Raw genomic sequence first — 17,620 nt, 5'->3', positions numbered from 1 at the left:
TCCCCTAAGCAAGCTGGTCCTGGGGCTCTTTTCACAAACACAAACAGACCCCACAGAGCCCCCAGGACAGCAACACAATCTGTGCAGAAGATCTAGGTGCTGCTGTAGGCCCTCCTTGGTTGGTGACAGAAGCACCAGATCATCAGCAAACAGTAGACATTTGACTTCGGATTCTAGTAGGGTGAGACCGGGTGCTGCAGACTGTTCTAGTGCCCGCGCCAATTCGTTGATATATATGTTGAAGAGGGTGGGGCTTAAGCTGCATCCCTGTCTCACCCCACTAATAACTTTTCTGCAGACTGTTCTAGTGCCCGCGCCAATTCGTTGATATATATGTTGAAGAGGGTGGGGCTTAAGCTGCATCCCTGTCTCACCCCACGACCCTGTGTGAAGAAATGTGTAATCGTTTAACAATGTACTTAATTTTATACTCACTGAGTCTGTACATAGTCAAAGATTTCCTTAATTTTTTGTCAGTCACAGTGGTCAGGTATTCTGCCACGGTGTACTCTCTGTTTAGGGCCAAATATTCTAAAAAAAACACAATCTGTGCAGAAGATCTAGGTGCTGCTGTAGGCCCTCCTTGGTTGGTGACAGAAGCACCAGATCATCAGCAAACAGTAGACATTTGACTTCGGATTCTAGTAGGGTGAGACCGGGTGCTGCAGACTGTTCTAGTGCCCGCGCCAATTCGTTGATATATATGTTGAAGAGGGTGGGGCTTAAGCTGCATCCCTGTCTCACCCCTGTCTCACCCCATGTCTCACCCCTGTCTCACCATATTGGTTGTAGAAATTTACGGCTCTTTTCTGGATTTTGATAATTAGCCTCTCTCTCTCTCTCTCTCTCTCGCTCTCTCTCTCTCTCGCTCTCTCTCTCGCTCTGTCTGTCTGTCTGTCTGTCTGTCTGTCTGTCTGTCTGTCTGTGACAAATTTGACCCCAATAACTACCGTGGAATATGCGTCAACAGTAACCTTGGGAAAATACTCTGCATTATCATTAACAGCAGACTCGTACATTTCCTCAATGAAAACAATGTACTGAGCTCTGTTCACAGTCTGCAGGTAAAACATACGACATTATAAAATCCATGTACACAAACAACAAAAATTTTTACCAAATTACCGTACAACAGACCATGTATTCACCCTACACACCCTAATTGACAACCAAACAAACCAAAACAAAGGCAAAGTCTTCTCATGCTTTGTTGATTTCAAAAAAGCCTTTTACATTAAACTTTTACATTTTACATTAAATCTCTCTAAAACTTTTAGTAAAACTCTCTCTCTCTCTCTCTCTCTCTATGGGAGATATGGGAGGTTATCAAAATTGGATTTGTTTTTGAATTCTTTGCGGATCTGTGTAATCTGAGGGAAGTATGTGTCTCTAATATGGTCATACATTTGGCAGGAGGTTAGGAAGTGCAGCTCATTTTCCACCTAATTTTGTGGGCAGTGTGCACATAGTCTGTCTTCTCTTGAGAGCCAGGTCTGCCTTCAGCGGTCTTTTTCAATAGCAAGGCTATACTCACTGAGTCTGTACATAGTCAAAGATTTCCTTAATTTTTTGTCAGTCACAGTGGTCAGGTATTCTGCCACGGTGTACTCTCTGTTTAGGGCCAAATAGCATTCTAGTTTACTCTGTTTTTTTGTTAATTCTGTCCAATGTGTCAAGTATTTATCTTTTTGTTGTCTCATGATTTGGTTGGGTCTAATTGTGTTGCTGTCCTGGGGGCTCTGTGGGGTCTGTTTGTGTTTGTGAAAAGAGCCCCAGGACCAGCTTGCTTAGGGGACTTTTCTACAGGTTCATCTCTCAGTAGGTGATGACTTTGTTATGGAAAGTTTTGGGAATCGCTTCCTTTTAGGTGGTTGTAGAAATTTACGGCTCTTTTCTGGATTTTGATAATTAGCCTCTCTCTCTCTCTCTCTCTCTCGCTCTCTCTCTCTCTCGCTCTCTCTCTCGCTCTGTCTGTCTGTCTGTCTGTCTGTCTGTCTGTCTGTCTGTCTGTCTGTCTGTCTGTCTGTCTGTCTGTCTGTCTGTCTGTCTGTCTGTCTGTCTGTCTGTCTGTCTGTCTGTCTGTCTGTCTGTCTGTCTGTCTGTGCGTGTGTCTCTCTCAATAAAAACACAATAAGCATTTGAATAACTTCTCTCCTCCCTCCTCCCTCCCTCAGGACGCTGCACCAGCAGTTTGAGAGTTATAAGGAGCAGGTGCGTCGCATCGGCGTGGAAACGCGGCGCCAGCAGCAGGGCCAGCACAAGGACGACACCCCCACCTGCGGCATCTGCCGCAAGACCAAGTTCGCCGACGGCTGCGGACACCTCTGCTCCTACTGCCAGACCAAATTCTGCGCCCGCTGCGGCGGACGCGTCTCCCTGCGCTCCAACAATGTGAGAAACCGTTAAGAATCCCTGCCTCCACCCCTTCTTCTTACTCCATCCCTTCCCTTCGTCTTCGTTACCCCCCTCATCCCTTCCCTTTGTTCATTTGCTTTGTCAAGACGGCTGCTTTTATGTTGTGTGTGTTGGCGTCTGGGGCTCTGTCACACTTTGGTCGGTCAAAGTGTATTGGAGTTGTTGTTGGAGCTTCAATCCATCCTCAGATGTGTCACAGTTTTGCAAAAATAGCGACCCTGTAATATAAACTCTAGGAGCACCTAGTATGTAGTCTTTTACACCGAATGGACAAGCTGCCAACCAGAAACACCATTCAGCGTTTACAGTATTGACACATACGCTGCAGTTCTGCTCAACATCCCTATAAATAAGACAGTCACATTCCCCAGAGCCCAAAACCCTGTGAATGATACAGCGTTGGTTCTAGTTGATTTAGTCTAGCTCCCCAGTGCCAGAGGAAGCGTGCGGTATGACATGCGGCGGCGTCCATACTCACCACATGTGGCCGTTATTTTAAGCCCAAGTCCCGCTCCACCCCATGCCATCTGGGTCCCTCTCCATCTCCTGTCCAGCCCAAGAGAGAGGCCCTCCTCCCGGGTATCTTACCTGACTGTGGGCCCTGGTCCCTGGGCCTGCTGGGTGCCAATCTGTTCCAGATCCGCTAGGCCCAGCTGGAACCCAGACTCACACAGGGAGCAGGACACAGGATCAAGCTTTAGCCCAGACTGTGGACTTATTATGGGATAATTCTATTAAATGAATTATGGATAATGTTAACCGGCCACTAGTAGTGTTGTCTCTATTAGAAATTCCATCAATATGGAACTAATACTACAGTGAAACAATAGGCTAGGAACTCAACTCAATAGTAAAGTATGCCAGGAATTAGTTTGAGCACTATTGCAGTTTATTTGAAAGGTATTTTGAAGTAAGGGTATTTTTGTGTAGGCTGTAATCTATTATGTGTGTAAGGGTATTTTTGTGTAGGCTGTAATCTATGTGTGTAAGGGTATTTTTGTGTAGGCAGCTGTTGTATTGTGTGCGTATTACAGCCTGTGTGTGTAGGCAGTGTAGACTGGAGAGATGTCTTCTGACCGGCGCTCTCTCAAGTGGTACTTCCTTCCTTGATCCCCCATCCTACTCTCCCATCTATCTCCAGCCAAGCAGAATAACAGGATTAGTTGAAATTGTAAACTTTGTTTTATTACATAAAACTATCCCTCCTATTCATGTTTTCCGGTTTAGTTCAACACGTCGGTGTACCTCATGTCAAATTCAAGCCGAGCACTTCATGCATCTCTCCAGTGCTGAGTCAGTTAAAACATACATTTGTTTGACAGGGCGGATGCTAAGCAAGTTTCCTTACATTACGTCAGTTTGTGTCACTCATGTCAAAAAGGCCCACTCTTTGCATTACTGCGCTCTCAAACCTTTGTATAATATCAGCCAGTAGTTTTGAAAGTGGTGAGCCAAAACGGGTCCCACGAGCCAAAACGGGTCCCCGTTTTTTGTGTGCTGCGTCATCCAATTGTGTACATTTACATTTTAGTCATTTAGCAGACACTCTTATCCAGAGCAACTTACAGTAGAGTGCATACATTTTATTACATTTTTACATACTGAGACAAGGATATCCCTACCGGCCAAGAGCAGACGTTCTTATCCAGAGCGACTTACAGTAGAGTGCATACATTTTAACATACTGAGACAAGGATATCCCTACCGGCCAAACCCTCCCTACCGGCCAAACCCTCCCTAACCCGGACAACGCTATGCCAATTGTGCGTCGCCCCACGGATCTCCCGGTTGCGGCCGGCTGCGACAGAGCCTGGGCGCGAACCCAGAGACTCTGGTGGCACAGCTAGCACTGCGATGCAGTGCCCTAGACCACTGCACCACCCAGGAGATCTGTGTACTACGTAATCTAATTGTGTACTACATCATCCAATTCGTGTGATATGTTACAAATCCAATTCATGCAGTATGTTACAAATTTGTTGTGATTAAGATCCCAGAGAGCAATTTTAACCTCTAATAGGATCGGTGGGTCCCCCTCGGGACGGTTGAGCTAACGTAGGCTAATGCAATTAGCATGAGGTTGTAAGTAGCGAGAACATTTCCCAGGACATAGACATATCTGATATTAAATTATTGTTAATCTAACTGCACTGTCCAATTTACAGTAGCTGTTACAGTGAAAGAATACCATGCTATTGTTTGAGGAGAGTGCACAGTTATAAAACTTGAATAGTTATTAATAGAACAATTAGGCACATTTGGGCAGTCTTGATACAACATTTTGAACAGAAACGCAATGGTTCATTGGATCAGTCTAAAACTTTGCGCATACACTGCTGCCATCTAGTGGCCAAAATCTAAATTGCGCCTGGGCTGGAATAATACATTATGGCCTTTCTCTTGCATTTCAAAGATGATGGTACAAAAAAATTACAAAAGAATGCATGTTTTTTTCTTTGTATTATCTTTTACCAGATCTAATGTGCTACATTCTCCTACATTCATTTCACATTTCCACAAACTTCAAATTGTTTCCTTTCAAATGGTATCAAGAATATGCGTATTTAATTTTAGGCGAAAATTGAATAAAAAGGTCCGATCCTTAAGTTAGCAGTAGCTTTAATGTATTTTCCCAGCCCTGCGAGTTAAAATTATATGAATCTATCAAACTATAAATTGGTTCTACAGGACTGATGTTCAGTAAGTTACACTGTATATACAAAAGTATGTGGACACCCCTTCAAATGAGTGGATTCGGCTATTTCACTCACACCCGTTGCTGACAGGTGTATAAAATTGAGCACACAGCCATGCAATCTCCATAGACAAACATTGGCAGTAGAATGGCCTTACTGAAGAGCTCATTGACTTTCAATGTGGCACCGTCATAGGATGCCACCTTTCCAACAAGTCAGTTTGTCAAATTTCTGCCCTACTAGAGCTTCCCCGTTCAACTGTAACTGCTGTTATTGTGAAGTGGAAACATCTAGGAGCAACAACGTCTCAGCCGTGGTAGGCCAAACAAGCTCACAGAATGGGAACGCCGAGTACTGGAGCATGCAGTACTCGGCGAGTACTGGAGCATGCAGTGCGTAAAAATCGTCTGTCCTCGGTTGTGCCAACTGTAAAGTTTGGTGGAGGAGGAATAGTGGTCTGGGGCTGTTTTTCATGGTTAGGTCTCGGCCCCTTAGTTCCAGTGAAGGGAAATCCTAACACTACATTGACATTATAGACGATTGCATCCAACTGTGCATCCAACTTTGTGGCAACAGATTGGGAAAGGCCCTTTCCTGTTTCAGCATGACAATGCCCCCGTGCACAAAGCAAGGTCCATACAGAAATGGTTTGTCAAGATCGGTGTGGAAGAACTTGATTGGCCTGCACAGAGCCCTGACCTCAACCACATCGAACACCTTTGGGATAAATTGGAACGCCGACTGCTAGCCAGGCCTAATCGCCCAACATCAGTACCCAACCTCCCTAATGCTCTTATGGCTTAATGGAAGCAAGTCCCCGCAGTAATGTTCCAACATCTAGTGGAAAGCCTTCCCAGAAGAGTGGAGGCTGTTATAGCTGCAAAGGGGGGACCAACTCCATATTAATGCCCATGATTTTGCAATGAGAAGTTTGACAAGCAGGTGTCCACATACTTTTGGTCATGTTGTGCAGGTGCAGCTTGTTCATTGTCGTTAAACAAAATTGATATTTGACTCAAAATGGCCTCAATCATAATCAGATGTATTGACTTCTATACTAGCAGCATATAAGTCACAGTAACTCACAAAACATTGATATTATCGTGATAAACCGCGATTCACCCTGTGCCGAATAATCACATTCCCAAAATCGACACAGAGACACGATGCAGTACACAGCATTGTCCTGCAGAAGGCATTACAGTTACATGGTGATGCCCGACAAAATCTGTGCCACCAGCTCATTTTGCTATTACTAAACCTCTTCCTTCTCTCCAGCCTGTCCTCATAGTCATGTTGTGTTATAAAAGTCACATTTCTGTATCTATAATAGCTCACCAAACAGCAGATATTAAAAGCAGGGTCTGTTTTCATTAAAAAAAAACTCAGAGTGCTGATCTAAGGTCAGGCCCCCCCCCGTCTGTATAAACATATTCATTATGATTTGAAAGGAAAAACTTTTCCTAGATCAGCAAACTTATCCTAGATGCTATTTAAATACAGGCTCATATGTTGAAAGGAAGTAGACATACACTATCGTTCAAAAGTTTGGGGTCACTTAGAAATGTCCTTGTTTTTGAAAGAAAAGCACTTTTTTTGTTCATTAACGTAACATCAAATTGATCAGAAATACAGCGTAGACATTGTTAATGTTGTAAATGCCTATTGTAGCTGGAAACGGCTGATTTTTAATGGAATATCTACATAGGCGTACAGAGGCCCATTATCAGCAACCATCACTCCTGTGTTCCAATGGCACGTTGTGTTAGCTAATCCAAGTTTATCATTTTAAAAGGCTAATTGATCATTAGAAAACCCTTTTGCAATTATGTTAGCACAGCTGAAAACTGTTGTTAAAGAAGCAATAAAACTGTCCTTCTTTAGACTAGTTGAGTATCTGGAGCATCAGCATTTGTGGGTTCGATTACACGCTCAAATTGTCCAGAAACAAAGAACTTTCTTCTGAAACTCATGAGTCTATTCTTGTTCTGAGAAATGAAGTCTATTCCGTGCGAGAAATTGCCAAGAAACTGAAGATCTCGTACAACGCTGTTTACTTTTCCTTTCTCAGAACAGGGCAAACTGGCTCTAACCAGAATAGAAAGGGGAGTGGGAGGCCCCGGTGCACAACTGAGCAAGAGAACAAGTACATTAGAGTGTCTAGTTTGAGAAACAGAACTTGTGAGGTGTCTATTAGCCTTTTAAAATGATCAACTTGGATTAGCTAACACAACGTGCCATTGGAACACAGGAGTGATGGTTGCTGATAATGGGCCTCTGTACGCCTATGTAGATATTCCATAAAAAATCTGCCGTTTCCAGCTACAATAGTCATTTACAACATTAACGATGTCTACGCTGTATTTCTGATCAATTTGATGTTATTTTAATGGACAAAAAATGAGTTTTTCCTTCAAAAACAAGGACATTTCTAAGTGACCCCAAACTTTTGAATGGTAGTGTATATATTGTATTGTAAGCTATAAATCAAATCAAATCAAATTTATTTAGATAGCCCTTCTTACATCAGCTCATATCTCAAAGTGCTGTACAGAAACCCAGCCTAAAACCCCAAACAGCAAGCAATGCAGGTGTAGAAGCATATATAGGGTTGTGTAAGATAATGTATCATGTTGCTCTTCTTGTCCCCATTTCCTGTTCCTGCATGACACTGTGACACAAAGGTCATGTGGCATGCCGACGTCACATGACTGATATGTCGAGTCATGCATGTTTGCTGTCTAACTCCCTCTGTGCTTCACCACTGTTGCTCCCCTTACAGGTTGTATCACTGAATAGACTGTGTATTAAAAGTGTGTATTGTGGATTTTGCTCATGTGTATTAACAAACGTTTACACCATTCCCTCACTCCTTTTTCTCTTTCTCTTTTTCCTCCCTCCCGTCTCATGTTTCATGAACCTATATTTGACCTCTGTCTCTCTTTCTCTGTCCACTCCTCCACTGCATCCCTCTATCCTTCCCTCTGCTTCCTCCACTCCTTCCCTCACTTCCTTTTCACTTTCTCACTGCTACCTGGACTACATGCCACTACAGGAGGACAAAGTGGTTAGCATCTTTTCTGTGCTCTCTACTGTACTGTGAATATAACCTGTGTCCCTTTGAAAATCCCCCAATGGCTGCGTTCCAATCCCAAAGTTTTGACCCCCTTCCCTCCTGCCCTGTAGACTTCCCCTTTTAAGTGGACTGGATTTGTGTGAGTGATATGGCATAAACTACTGTAGTCCTATGCCAAGCCTTTTTGCTGTTGGCAAGGTCGAGGTATATTCCTTTGTTACTAAAACCTAGCTCACACAAATCCAAGAAGGGGGTGTCCACAAAGGCTGAAGTGAAGGGAGTAAGTTATCAGATTGGAACGCGGCCAAAGCGTTCAAATCCACCTTTGGATTAATGACTTAAACCGAACAGAATGATTCCCTGACAGTTCAGTCCAGGCTTTTCTCTAATACAAAAAGGCTAGCCTTTATCCTTGGACTTCCACACACACATACTGTATCTGTCTGTAGTCCAGATTCCAGACTCTGGGCATTGGCAGATACAGTCATAGGGACCATTTTGCCTTGATTAGAAATAAATATGATTAGATACGATCTCTGTCTATCACTATGGTATTTTACCATGGACTTCCCCAAGCATATCTGCCTGTAGTCCAGTCCACACTAATATGGACATTGGTAGTGCAGTACTAGAGACTGTTTTATCTTCAGTAAGGATATCTGGGTAAAAACGTTGACTAATTCTGCATCCATTGTCTGTCTCTTCCTCTTGCAAAGTGTCTCATAGTGAAGGACAGGGTAAGGCCTGCTGGGTAATGGAGTTTTTGCATGGGTCACTATAACTGTAGTTCTTTAATGTCACACTTCAGCTGCAATTTGGGAAGCGGGCGAGCATGAGCCATGCCTGGCTGTCTGGGTGGGCATTCCTAGACACCCCTGGATGGGCACCCCCCTTACACAACTCCTCTCTCTATGGCTGTGGGCATGGCTGTGCCAGGGGGAACTGGGTATAATATACAAGATAGGGGGAAAAATGGGGTACAAGGGCACAGGGTGTTTGTTGGCACGCAGAAGCACCTTATCTTACTATAAGACCCTTGTTGTGACTGCAGAGGGAATGTGCACACTTATGCCCGTGCATGCTTTACCTGCCTGTCTGTGATGAGCATACAGACCAGCCCCTGCCACAGGGAGATGGGAGGGGAGGCCGAGGCTGGGTTCCAATTTGTACACTTGCCACCTTCCCCTCTGTACTTGTCCACTCTAAGTAAGGAGAAAACAACCAAAAATCATTTTGCTGGATTGGAGCTTTTAAAGCACAGTTTTGCTCACAAGCGTCCTATCTTTTCAGATTCGGATCTGAGGGGAAGTCGACAGGGGCAGAGGGGAAGGATGCAAGTCTTTGGAATGGACCCTGCGGCTGCTTAAGACAGTGGACTGGGGTCAGGGGTGGAGGGTGTAGGCTAGGACCCCATTCCTAGTCCCTCATAGCCCCTCGCCTCTCCCTGTCAGCATCTGTCAGTGTTGTCTACGTTCAATATCAAGACTTCCACACCTTAGGTCAGCTAACAGACTTACACGGTCACTGTTACAGTACATGCCAAGCCTTTAAATCAAAGCCCCTGGGTTCGTCCCTTTGTGTGTGTGTCTATGTGTGCGTGTCTATGTGTGTGTGTGTCTGTTTTATTATTTCTGTGTTAATTAACTGCAGCGTGTGGGTTGTCTATGTTTCCAACGGGTATTTAATTCAATTGTGGTAGATATGACTCATTCTCAGAGACACTGTTTGGTTAACCTCCACAATTTTGTCAGTTGACATCTCAAGGAACATAAATCTTTGAATAACGTATATTCTATAGTGTAAATAAGGGTCAAATGACATTTATTTTATCATATTACGATACAATCACAGTTTAAATGTACGATTTACACAAATAAAACAATTTATCATGTTATATTCTTCACAGACAAGAAACTAATTAGTCCCCGCGAGTTTAGTTGCTTTTACTTGTCTTGGTGTATTAATTGCAGAGTGTTTGTTTATGTGTGTTTAATGTCATCTCCAGATGGCTGAGAGAGAGAGAGAGAGAGAGAGAGAGAGAGAGAGAGAGAGAGAGAGAGAGAGAGAGAGAGAGAGAGAGAGAGAATCAGAGCCAATCTGTCTCCTCTTCCTGTAGTGGAGACTCACATACGCACACTAATCAAATCAAATCAAATGTATTTATATAGCCCTTCTTACATCAGCTGATATCTCAAAGTGCTGTACAGAAAGCCAGCCTAAAACCCCAAACAGCAAGCAATGCAGGTGTACACTACTGTACACAGACACAAATATGCCAACACCTCTTTACTGCTTGGACAAACCAGACGCACGCACAGACACACGCACTCACACCGGACACACACACCAACTCTCCCACTCCCACACTGCATCGAGCCGACACTGCACTTTTTACAGGAAGGGAATGCACTTCATAATCTCTGTCAGGTTTCTCAGCATTGGATGACTAACCCAGCGGTCTGCCATAAAACATTACTGTAATGCCTTTGATAAAATAACAATAGCGATAACAGCAACTGTATTAGTGAGCAGTTCCAGGATCAGTTTGGAGTTACAGAAAGGCCTATACAAACACCTTGGGCTAATAATACTAGAAGGGTTTCTGTTGTGTTCTTAGCAGTATTGGCTTCTATAGGGTAGAATGCCATTCAGTCTAACACTTAACTGTCTTGTGGTTTACGGGGCTCGGCTGCAGAAAGAAGCCAAGACCTATTCCTAGTTGATCTATAGCCTTATTTACACAAATGGAGCATTATCGTGTTTTGTGGTCGTCTTTCTTCCTCGTCTGTAGGATTTACCATTCCCTGACGGATGGTAGTTTTCTACCAGGCACTGCTGCCGCCCCATACGTCAATCTGTCATTGGAGGCGCTCAATGAACACTTTCCTCTCCATTCCACCACCCCGGGCCTCCATCTATTCCACCCAGTTAAGGAAAAAGACGGCGTTAACAGAATTCCCAGCTATTCCCGCCGCCGCCGTGCCTGCTGTTACTGTCGCTATCCCTACCTCCCCTGTTTTGGCAACAGAAACGGATGGATAGAGTGTCTGAGATGGAGATGATGGAGGGGTGTGGGGTAGAAAAGAGCGTGTTGATTAATGATGGCTGTAAGATGACGCCATTTGTCAAGTCGGTCTGCCTCGTCAGGTGGGTTGCTGGTACGAGGAAGGTGGTGGTTTGTAAGGCAACACAGGTTGTGTGGGATTGAGGTTGTTCTAATGTTGGTTAAACGCTGTATTTTGGTTTTTGCTGTTAGTCTTTTTCAGTCAAACTTTTTTGACAGTGCCTGCTGCTGACATGGCTCTCTTAACTCAATGATTTGGTTACCATGGTGACCTGTATTCTGTTAGGCAGGGTGAGATTGTGCAGTTACCGGTTAGAAATGGCATTGCTCATACTCACGATAGACACACACACACACACACACACACACACACACACACACACACACACACACACACACACACACACACACACACACACACACACACACACACACACACACACACACACACACACACACACACACACACACACACACACACACACACACACACAGACAGACAGACAGACAGGCACTCTCCCATGCACGTCCAGGGAAAAAGCATTCACACCCACTGACACACACACAGAGTCTTTGACACATGACGCTCCACAGGACGCGGTGCGATGAAGTGGAGGTGACACCACAGTGGGCTGCTTCTAAGCGAGGAGTCAGATTGGCTGTTTGAGAGGTGGCTCTGCCATCACACACTAACCATGCTTAAGCCACAAGCAAGGAAGCCCTTCACATATTACATGTGTCACACAATAGGCTGGGGTTCCTAACACAGACCAATTAACTCGCATGATCACTGTTCCTCATGCAGGCCTGCACACACTGCACTCCGTCATACAATCCAGGAAAGTAGGGCCTAATCATTCCAGCTCAGGATTATTCTGTGTGTGTGTGTGTGTGCGTGTGCGAGTTTCTCTCCCACACAGAGTACACCCAGGTTTAAGTGGCCTACCTGGTGGTATTCTCTCCTCTGCGTAGGTTTGAGACCATGTAAAACACGGACAGAGGTGTGGCTTTAGAAAAAGAGATACATTAAATGAATTACATTTTCTTTACTTTTAGATACCTTTAGGGTGGACAGTGTGTGCGTGTGTGTGTTTTGTCAAGTCGGTCTGCTGCGTCAGGCGGGTTAGCGGTACGAGGAAGGTGGTGGGTTGTAAGGCAACACAGGTTGTGTGGGATTGAGGTTGTTCTAATGTTGGTTAAACGCTGTATTTTGGTTTTTGCTGTTAGTCTTTTTCAGTCAAACTTTTTTGACAGTGCCTGCTGCTGACATGGCTCTCTTAACTCAATGATTTGGTTACCATGGTGACCTGTATTCTGTTAGGCAGGGTGAGATTGTGCAGTTACCGGTTAGAAATGGCATTGCTCATACTCACGATACACACACACACACACACACACACACACACACACACACACACACACACACACACACACACACACACACACACACACACACACACACACACACACACACACACACACACACACACAGACAGACAGACAGACAGACAGACAGACAGACAGACAGACAGACAGACAGACAGACAGACAGACAGACAGACAGACAGACAGACAGACAGACAGACAGACAGACAGACAGACAGACAGACAGACAGACAGACAGACAGACAGACAGACAGACAGACAGACAGACACTCTCCCATGCACGTCCAGGGAAAAAGCATTCACACCCACTGACACACACACAGAGTCTTTGACACATGACGCTCCACAGGACGCGGTGCGATGAAGTGGAGGTGACACCACAGTGGGCTGCTTCTGAGCGAGGCGTCAGATTGGCTGTTTGAGAGGTGGCTCTGCCATCACACACTAACCATGCTTAAGCCACAAGCAAGGAAGCCCTTCACATATTACATGTGTCACACAATAGGCTGGGGTTCCTAACACAGACCAATTAACTCGCATGATCACTGTTCCTCATGCAGGCCTGCACACACTGCACTCCGTCATACAATCCAGGAAAGTAGGGCCTAATCATTCCAGCTCAGGATTATTCTGTGTGTGTGTGTGCGTGTGCGAGTTTCTCTCCCACACAGAATACACCCAGGTTTAAGTGGCCTACTTGGTGCTATTCTCTCCTCTGCGTAGGTTTGAGACCATGTAAAACACGGACAGAGGTGTGGCTTTAGAAAAAGAGATACATTAAATGAATTACATTTTCTTTACTTTTAGATACCTTTAGGGTGGACAGTGTGTGCGTGTGTGTGTTTTGTCAAGTCGGTCTGCTGCGTCAGGCGGGTTAGCGGTACGAGGAAGGTGGTGGGTTGTTAGGCAACGCAGCATGTGTGGGATTGAGGTTGTTGTAACGTTGGTTAAATGTTGTATTTTGGCTTTTGCGGTTTGTGTTTTTCAGTCAAACATTTTTGACAGTACCAGCTGCTGACATGATTTAAAACTGTCATAAACACGACTTAAGACCTGTCATTTGTTGTCGTGTCCTTTAATGACTAATCCGTTTAGAGTTGGCTGCAGGTGTGACTGGGTAGATATGTGTTGTGATTTAGGTTAGTCTTGCAGCCCATATGAGGGTCTTTAGTTTGTTTGAGGATCATGATCTATTATGATGTCACAGAGAGCTCATAGGAGGCCACACAGTTCTTTAGCTGCCCACTAACTTGTTGTTCCCAGTCTTGGCATTGTTAGTTCTCAATTCAATTCAATTCAATGGGCTTTATTGGCATGGGAAACATGTGTTAACATTGCCAAAGCAAGTGAGGTAGATATTATACAAAAGTGAAATAAACAATACAAATTAACAGTAAACATTACACATACAGAAGTTTCAAAACAATAAAGACATTACAAATGTTATATTATATATATACAGTGTTCTCTCTCTCTCTCTCTCTCTCTCTCTCTCTCTCTCTCTCTCTCTCTCTCTCTCTCTCTCTCTCTCTCTCTCTCTCTCTCTCTCTCTCTCTCTCTCTCTCTCTCTCTCTCTCTCTCTCTCTCAATTCAATTCAAGGGGCTTTATTGGCATGGGAAACATGTGTTAACATTGCCAAAGCAAGTGAGGTAGATATTATACAAAAGTGAAATAAACAATACAAATTAACAGTAAACATTACACATACAGAAGTTTCAAAACAATAAAGACATTACAAATGTTATATTATATATATACAGTGTTGTAACAATGTACAAATGGTTAAAGCACACAAGTTAAAATAAATAAGCATAAATATGGGTTGTATTTACAATGGTGTTTGTTCTTCACTGGTTGCCCTTTTCTTGTGGCAACAGGTCACAAATCTTGCTGCTGTGATGGCACACTGTGGAATTTCTCCCAGTAGATATGTCTCTCTCTCTCTCTCTCTCTCTCGCTCTCTCTCTCTCTCTGTACTCATTGACTTGGTTACCATGGTGAACTGCATTCTGTTAGGCAGGGTGAGATTGGTGCTCTTCACATATATACATATGTGAAGGGCTTCCTTGCTTGCTGCTTAAGCATGGTTAGTGTGTGATGGAAGCCAATCAGACGGCTCGCTCAAGAAGCAGCCCACAGTGGTGTCACCTCCAGTTCATCGCACCGCGTCCTGTGGAGCGTCATGTGTCTGTGTGTGTGTGTGTGTGTGTGTGTGTGGACTGTATTTCCTTGTGTGCGTGCTGCTTGAACACGATCTCATTCAAGGATTAACCATCGGATTAATATCTTTCGTCTTCCTCAGCCATGAGAAAAAAATCTCCCTATTTACTGTGAAGTTAAACGGGACCTTTTTCCTTCGTCAGTTCTTTGCTATAGAGTCTAATATGTTAACATTTCTTACCGTCCTCTTTGAGACGCATGTAAATATTGACCGCATCCCTAGATGGATATTTGAAATGATGGCCTTAATACTGTCACTATAGACCTACCTAATATATACTTTACATTCCTGGCATGATAAAAAGGGATTTCCCAGAATGTACTCTGAATGATTGATAATGATAATCACCAAACAGCTGAATAATTAAGGGGAGGGAGTTTAAGGGGTATGGTTTAGCGGTAGCATAGCCTACCGGCCTTGCGAGCGCCTGCTATCTGAAACCGGCTGGCGGGTATTGTCGTGACTGATGATGATGTTGAATAATGGTGAGGAGCTGAGGGGATTAGCTGCGGTCTACTCCAATCTAACCTGCCTGAGAACAGAGAGAGAGAGTGTGTGTGAGAGAGAGAGTGAGAGAGAGTGAGAGAGAGAGAGAGCGAGTGAATGTAAGAGTGTGAGAGTGTGAGAGAGTGAGCGAGTGAGAAAGAGAGAGAGAGAGAGAGAGAGAGAGCGAGCATGTATGTGTGTGTGAGTGTGAGAGACTGAGAGAGTGAGTGAGAGAGATAGAGAGAGAGAGAGCATGTATGTGTATGTGAGTGTGAGAGACTGAGAGACTGAGAGAGTGAGATAGTGAGTGAGAGAGTGAGAGAGTGAGAGAGTGAGCGGGTGAGAGAGTGAGAGAGAGTGAGAGAGTGAGAGAGTGAGAGAGTGAGAGAGAGAGAGAGAGAGAGAGAGAGAGAGTGGGAGAGAGTGAGAGAGAAAGAGAGAGAGAGAGAGAGAGAGAGAGAGAGAGAGAGAGAGAGAGAGAGAGAGAGAGAGAGAGAGAGAGAGCATGTATGTGTATGTGAGTGTGAGAGACTGAGAGACTGAGAGACTGAGAGACTGAGTGAGAGAGTGAGAGAGTGAGAGAGTGAGAGAGTGAGCGGGTGAGAGAGTGAGAGAGAGTGAGAGAGAGAGAGAGAGAGAGAGAGAGGGAGAGAGAGAGAGAGAGAGAGAGAGAGAGAGAGAGAGAGAGAGAGAGAGAGAGAGAGAGAGAGAGAGAGAGAGAGAGAGAGAGAGAGAGAGAGAGAGAGAGAGAGAGAGTATGTACTGTACGTATGTGTATGTGTGTATTAGAACAACTGAATGTGTGTGTGTGTGTCCAGCTCGACAGCTGTGGGCCACAGCTGATTTACTTTAGATTAGTGTGGCCTGGAGCCAAACAGAGGATTCAATCAGGGTACACACGATGCGCGCCGGTTCGCTAAAAAGCTAACCGCAAGCTGACTGCTGAACTAACTGTCCATTCGACCAACCCTCCATCAAAGAGCAAGTTTCACAGAAGGTTGTGTTTTGGGATGTAAACAAAGACTTCTAAAGGTTAATACAAGGAATAGTATTCTCCCTCCATTTTGGATTTGTACCATCGTTCTAGTCCGTGGGATTATACACTCGAGAAAAGATAAATCTGTTTTTCTCTGCGTTGGGAGAGAGGCGATTTCTAGTAGCCATGGCTACATGTGAGTATGGAACCTTTCTGTGATGTTGCTGTTGTTCCATTTGTGGTTGTTGTTCGTAGGACGGTCAAATAGCTGACTTGAGTTGACCAATGATTTCTATCAACAGTAGACCATTTTTATATATGTATTATTATTGGGGCGGCAGGTAGCCTAGTGGTTAGAGCGTTGGACTTGTAACCGAAAGGTTGCAAGATCGAATCCCTGAGCTGACAAGGTAAAAAATCTGTCGTTCTGCCCTTGAACAAGGCAGTTAACCCACTATTCCTAGGCCGTCATTGAAAATAAGATTTTGTTCTTAACTGACTTGCCTAGGTAAATCATTTTTATTTTATTTTATACTATTGTGAACAGCAATCACCTGTATATCTGTGACTTGTCCTCTCAAATCATAGTCTTCCACGGTGTTAAGTTCAGATAGTTGTATATCTCCTAGCTTTCACTTACGTCTTTTCTTCAGGGCCTATACTGTTATTGAATTAGGAATGTTCTTCTGGTACCTGTTGTGGAACGATAAATAGCTTTTGGTGGATGGGGGATGTTGTAGCTGGGTTTCCTTGTTGTCCAGTTAATGTTCTGTACCATCATCCGCTGTGGGAGATTAACAGCCTTGTCCGCCATAGGCAACAGGCTACTGCTTTCTCCATGGTAACGACGTCCCATCTATATCAAGCCTACTCTGTTTAACTAGATACTGCGTTCATATTGGATAATTTTTTATACATTTGTAGCCTTGTAGAATATGTTGAATTTTCTCTAGTGATAACAGTATTATTACACATTTGTGATATTTTTGGGGCTGTTTCCTTACCTCAATGTGTAAGTAAAATGCTGTGATATTTCACAGAGCGCATTGTAACCTACAATGAGTGTATAAAACATTAAGAACACCTTCCTAATATTGAGTTGCATCCTAACAGCCTCAATTCGTTGGACTCTCCAAGGTGTCGAAAGCGTTCCACAGGAATGTTGGCCCATGTTGATCTAATGCTTCCCACAGTTGTGTCAAGTTGGCTGGATGACCTTTGGGTGGTGGACCATTCTTAATACACACAGGAAACTGTTGAGCGTGAAAAACCCAGCAGTGTTGCAGTTCTTGACACAAA

General features: G+C 44.1%; 1 protein-coding gene across 6 annotated transcripts in view; it reads left to right on the top strand.

The window, feature by feature from the left end:
* LOC139568548 (regulating synaptic membrane exocytosis protein 1-like) overlaps nt 1-17,620 on the top strand; it is a 126,444-nt gene that overhangs the window by 45,651 nt on the left and 63,173 nt on the right. For 5 of the 6 annotated variants that reach the window (XM_071390463.1, XM_071390460.1, XM_071390459.1 and 2 more), the window contains exons 2-3: nt 2,175-2,391; nt 8,167-8,178. In XM_071390463.1, the coding sequence (XP_071246564.1) occupies nt 2,175-2,391; nt 8,167-8,178 (229 nt within the window). The remainder of the gene's footprint in view (nt 1-2,174; nt 2,392-8,166; nt 8,179-17,620) is intronic. The other variant, XM_071390458.1, reaches the window with a different exon arrangement.

The sequence above is a fragment of the Salvelinus alpinus genome, chromosome 2 (genome assembly GCF_045679555.1).
Source record: "Salvelinus alpinus chromosome 2, SLU_Salpinus.1, whole genome shotgun sequence".
Lineage (NCBI taxonomy): Eukaryota > Metazoa > Chordata > Actinopteri > Salmoniformes > Salmonidae > Salvelinus > Salvelinus alpinus.
Note: the sequence above shows the minus strand (reverse complement) of the source record. Positions and strands in the feature narration are given on the sequence as shown.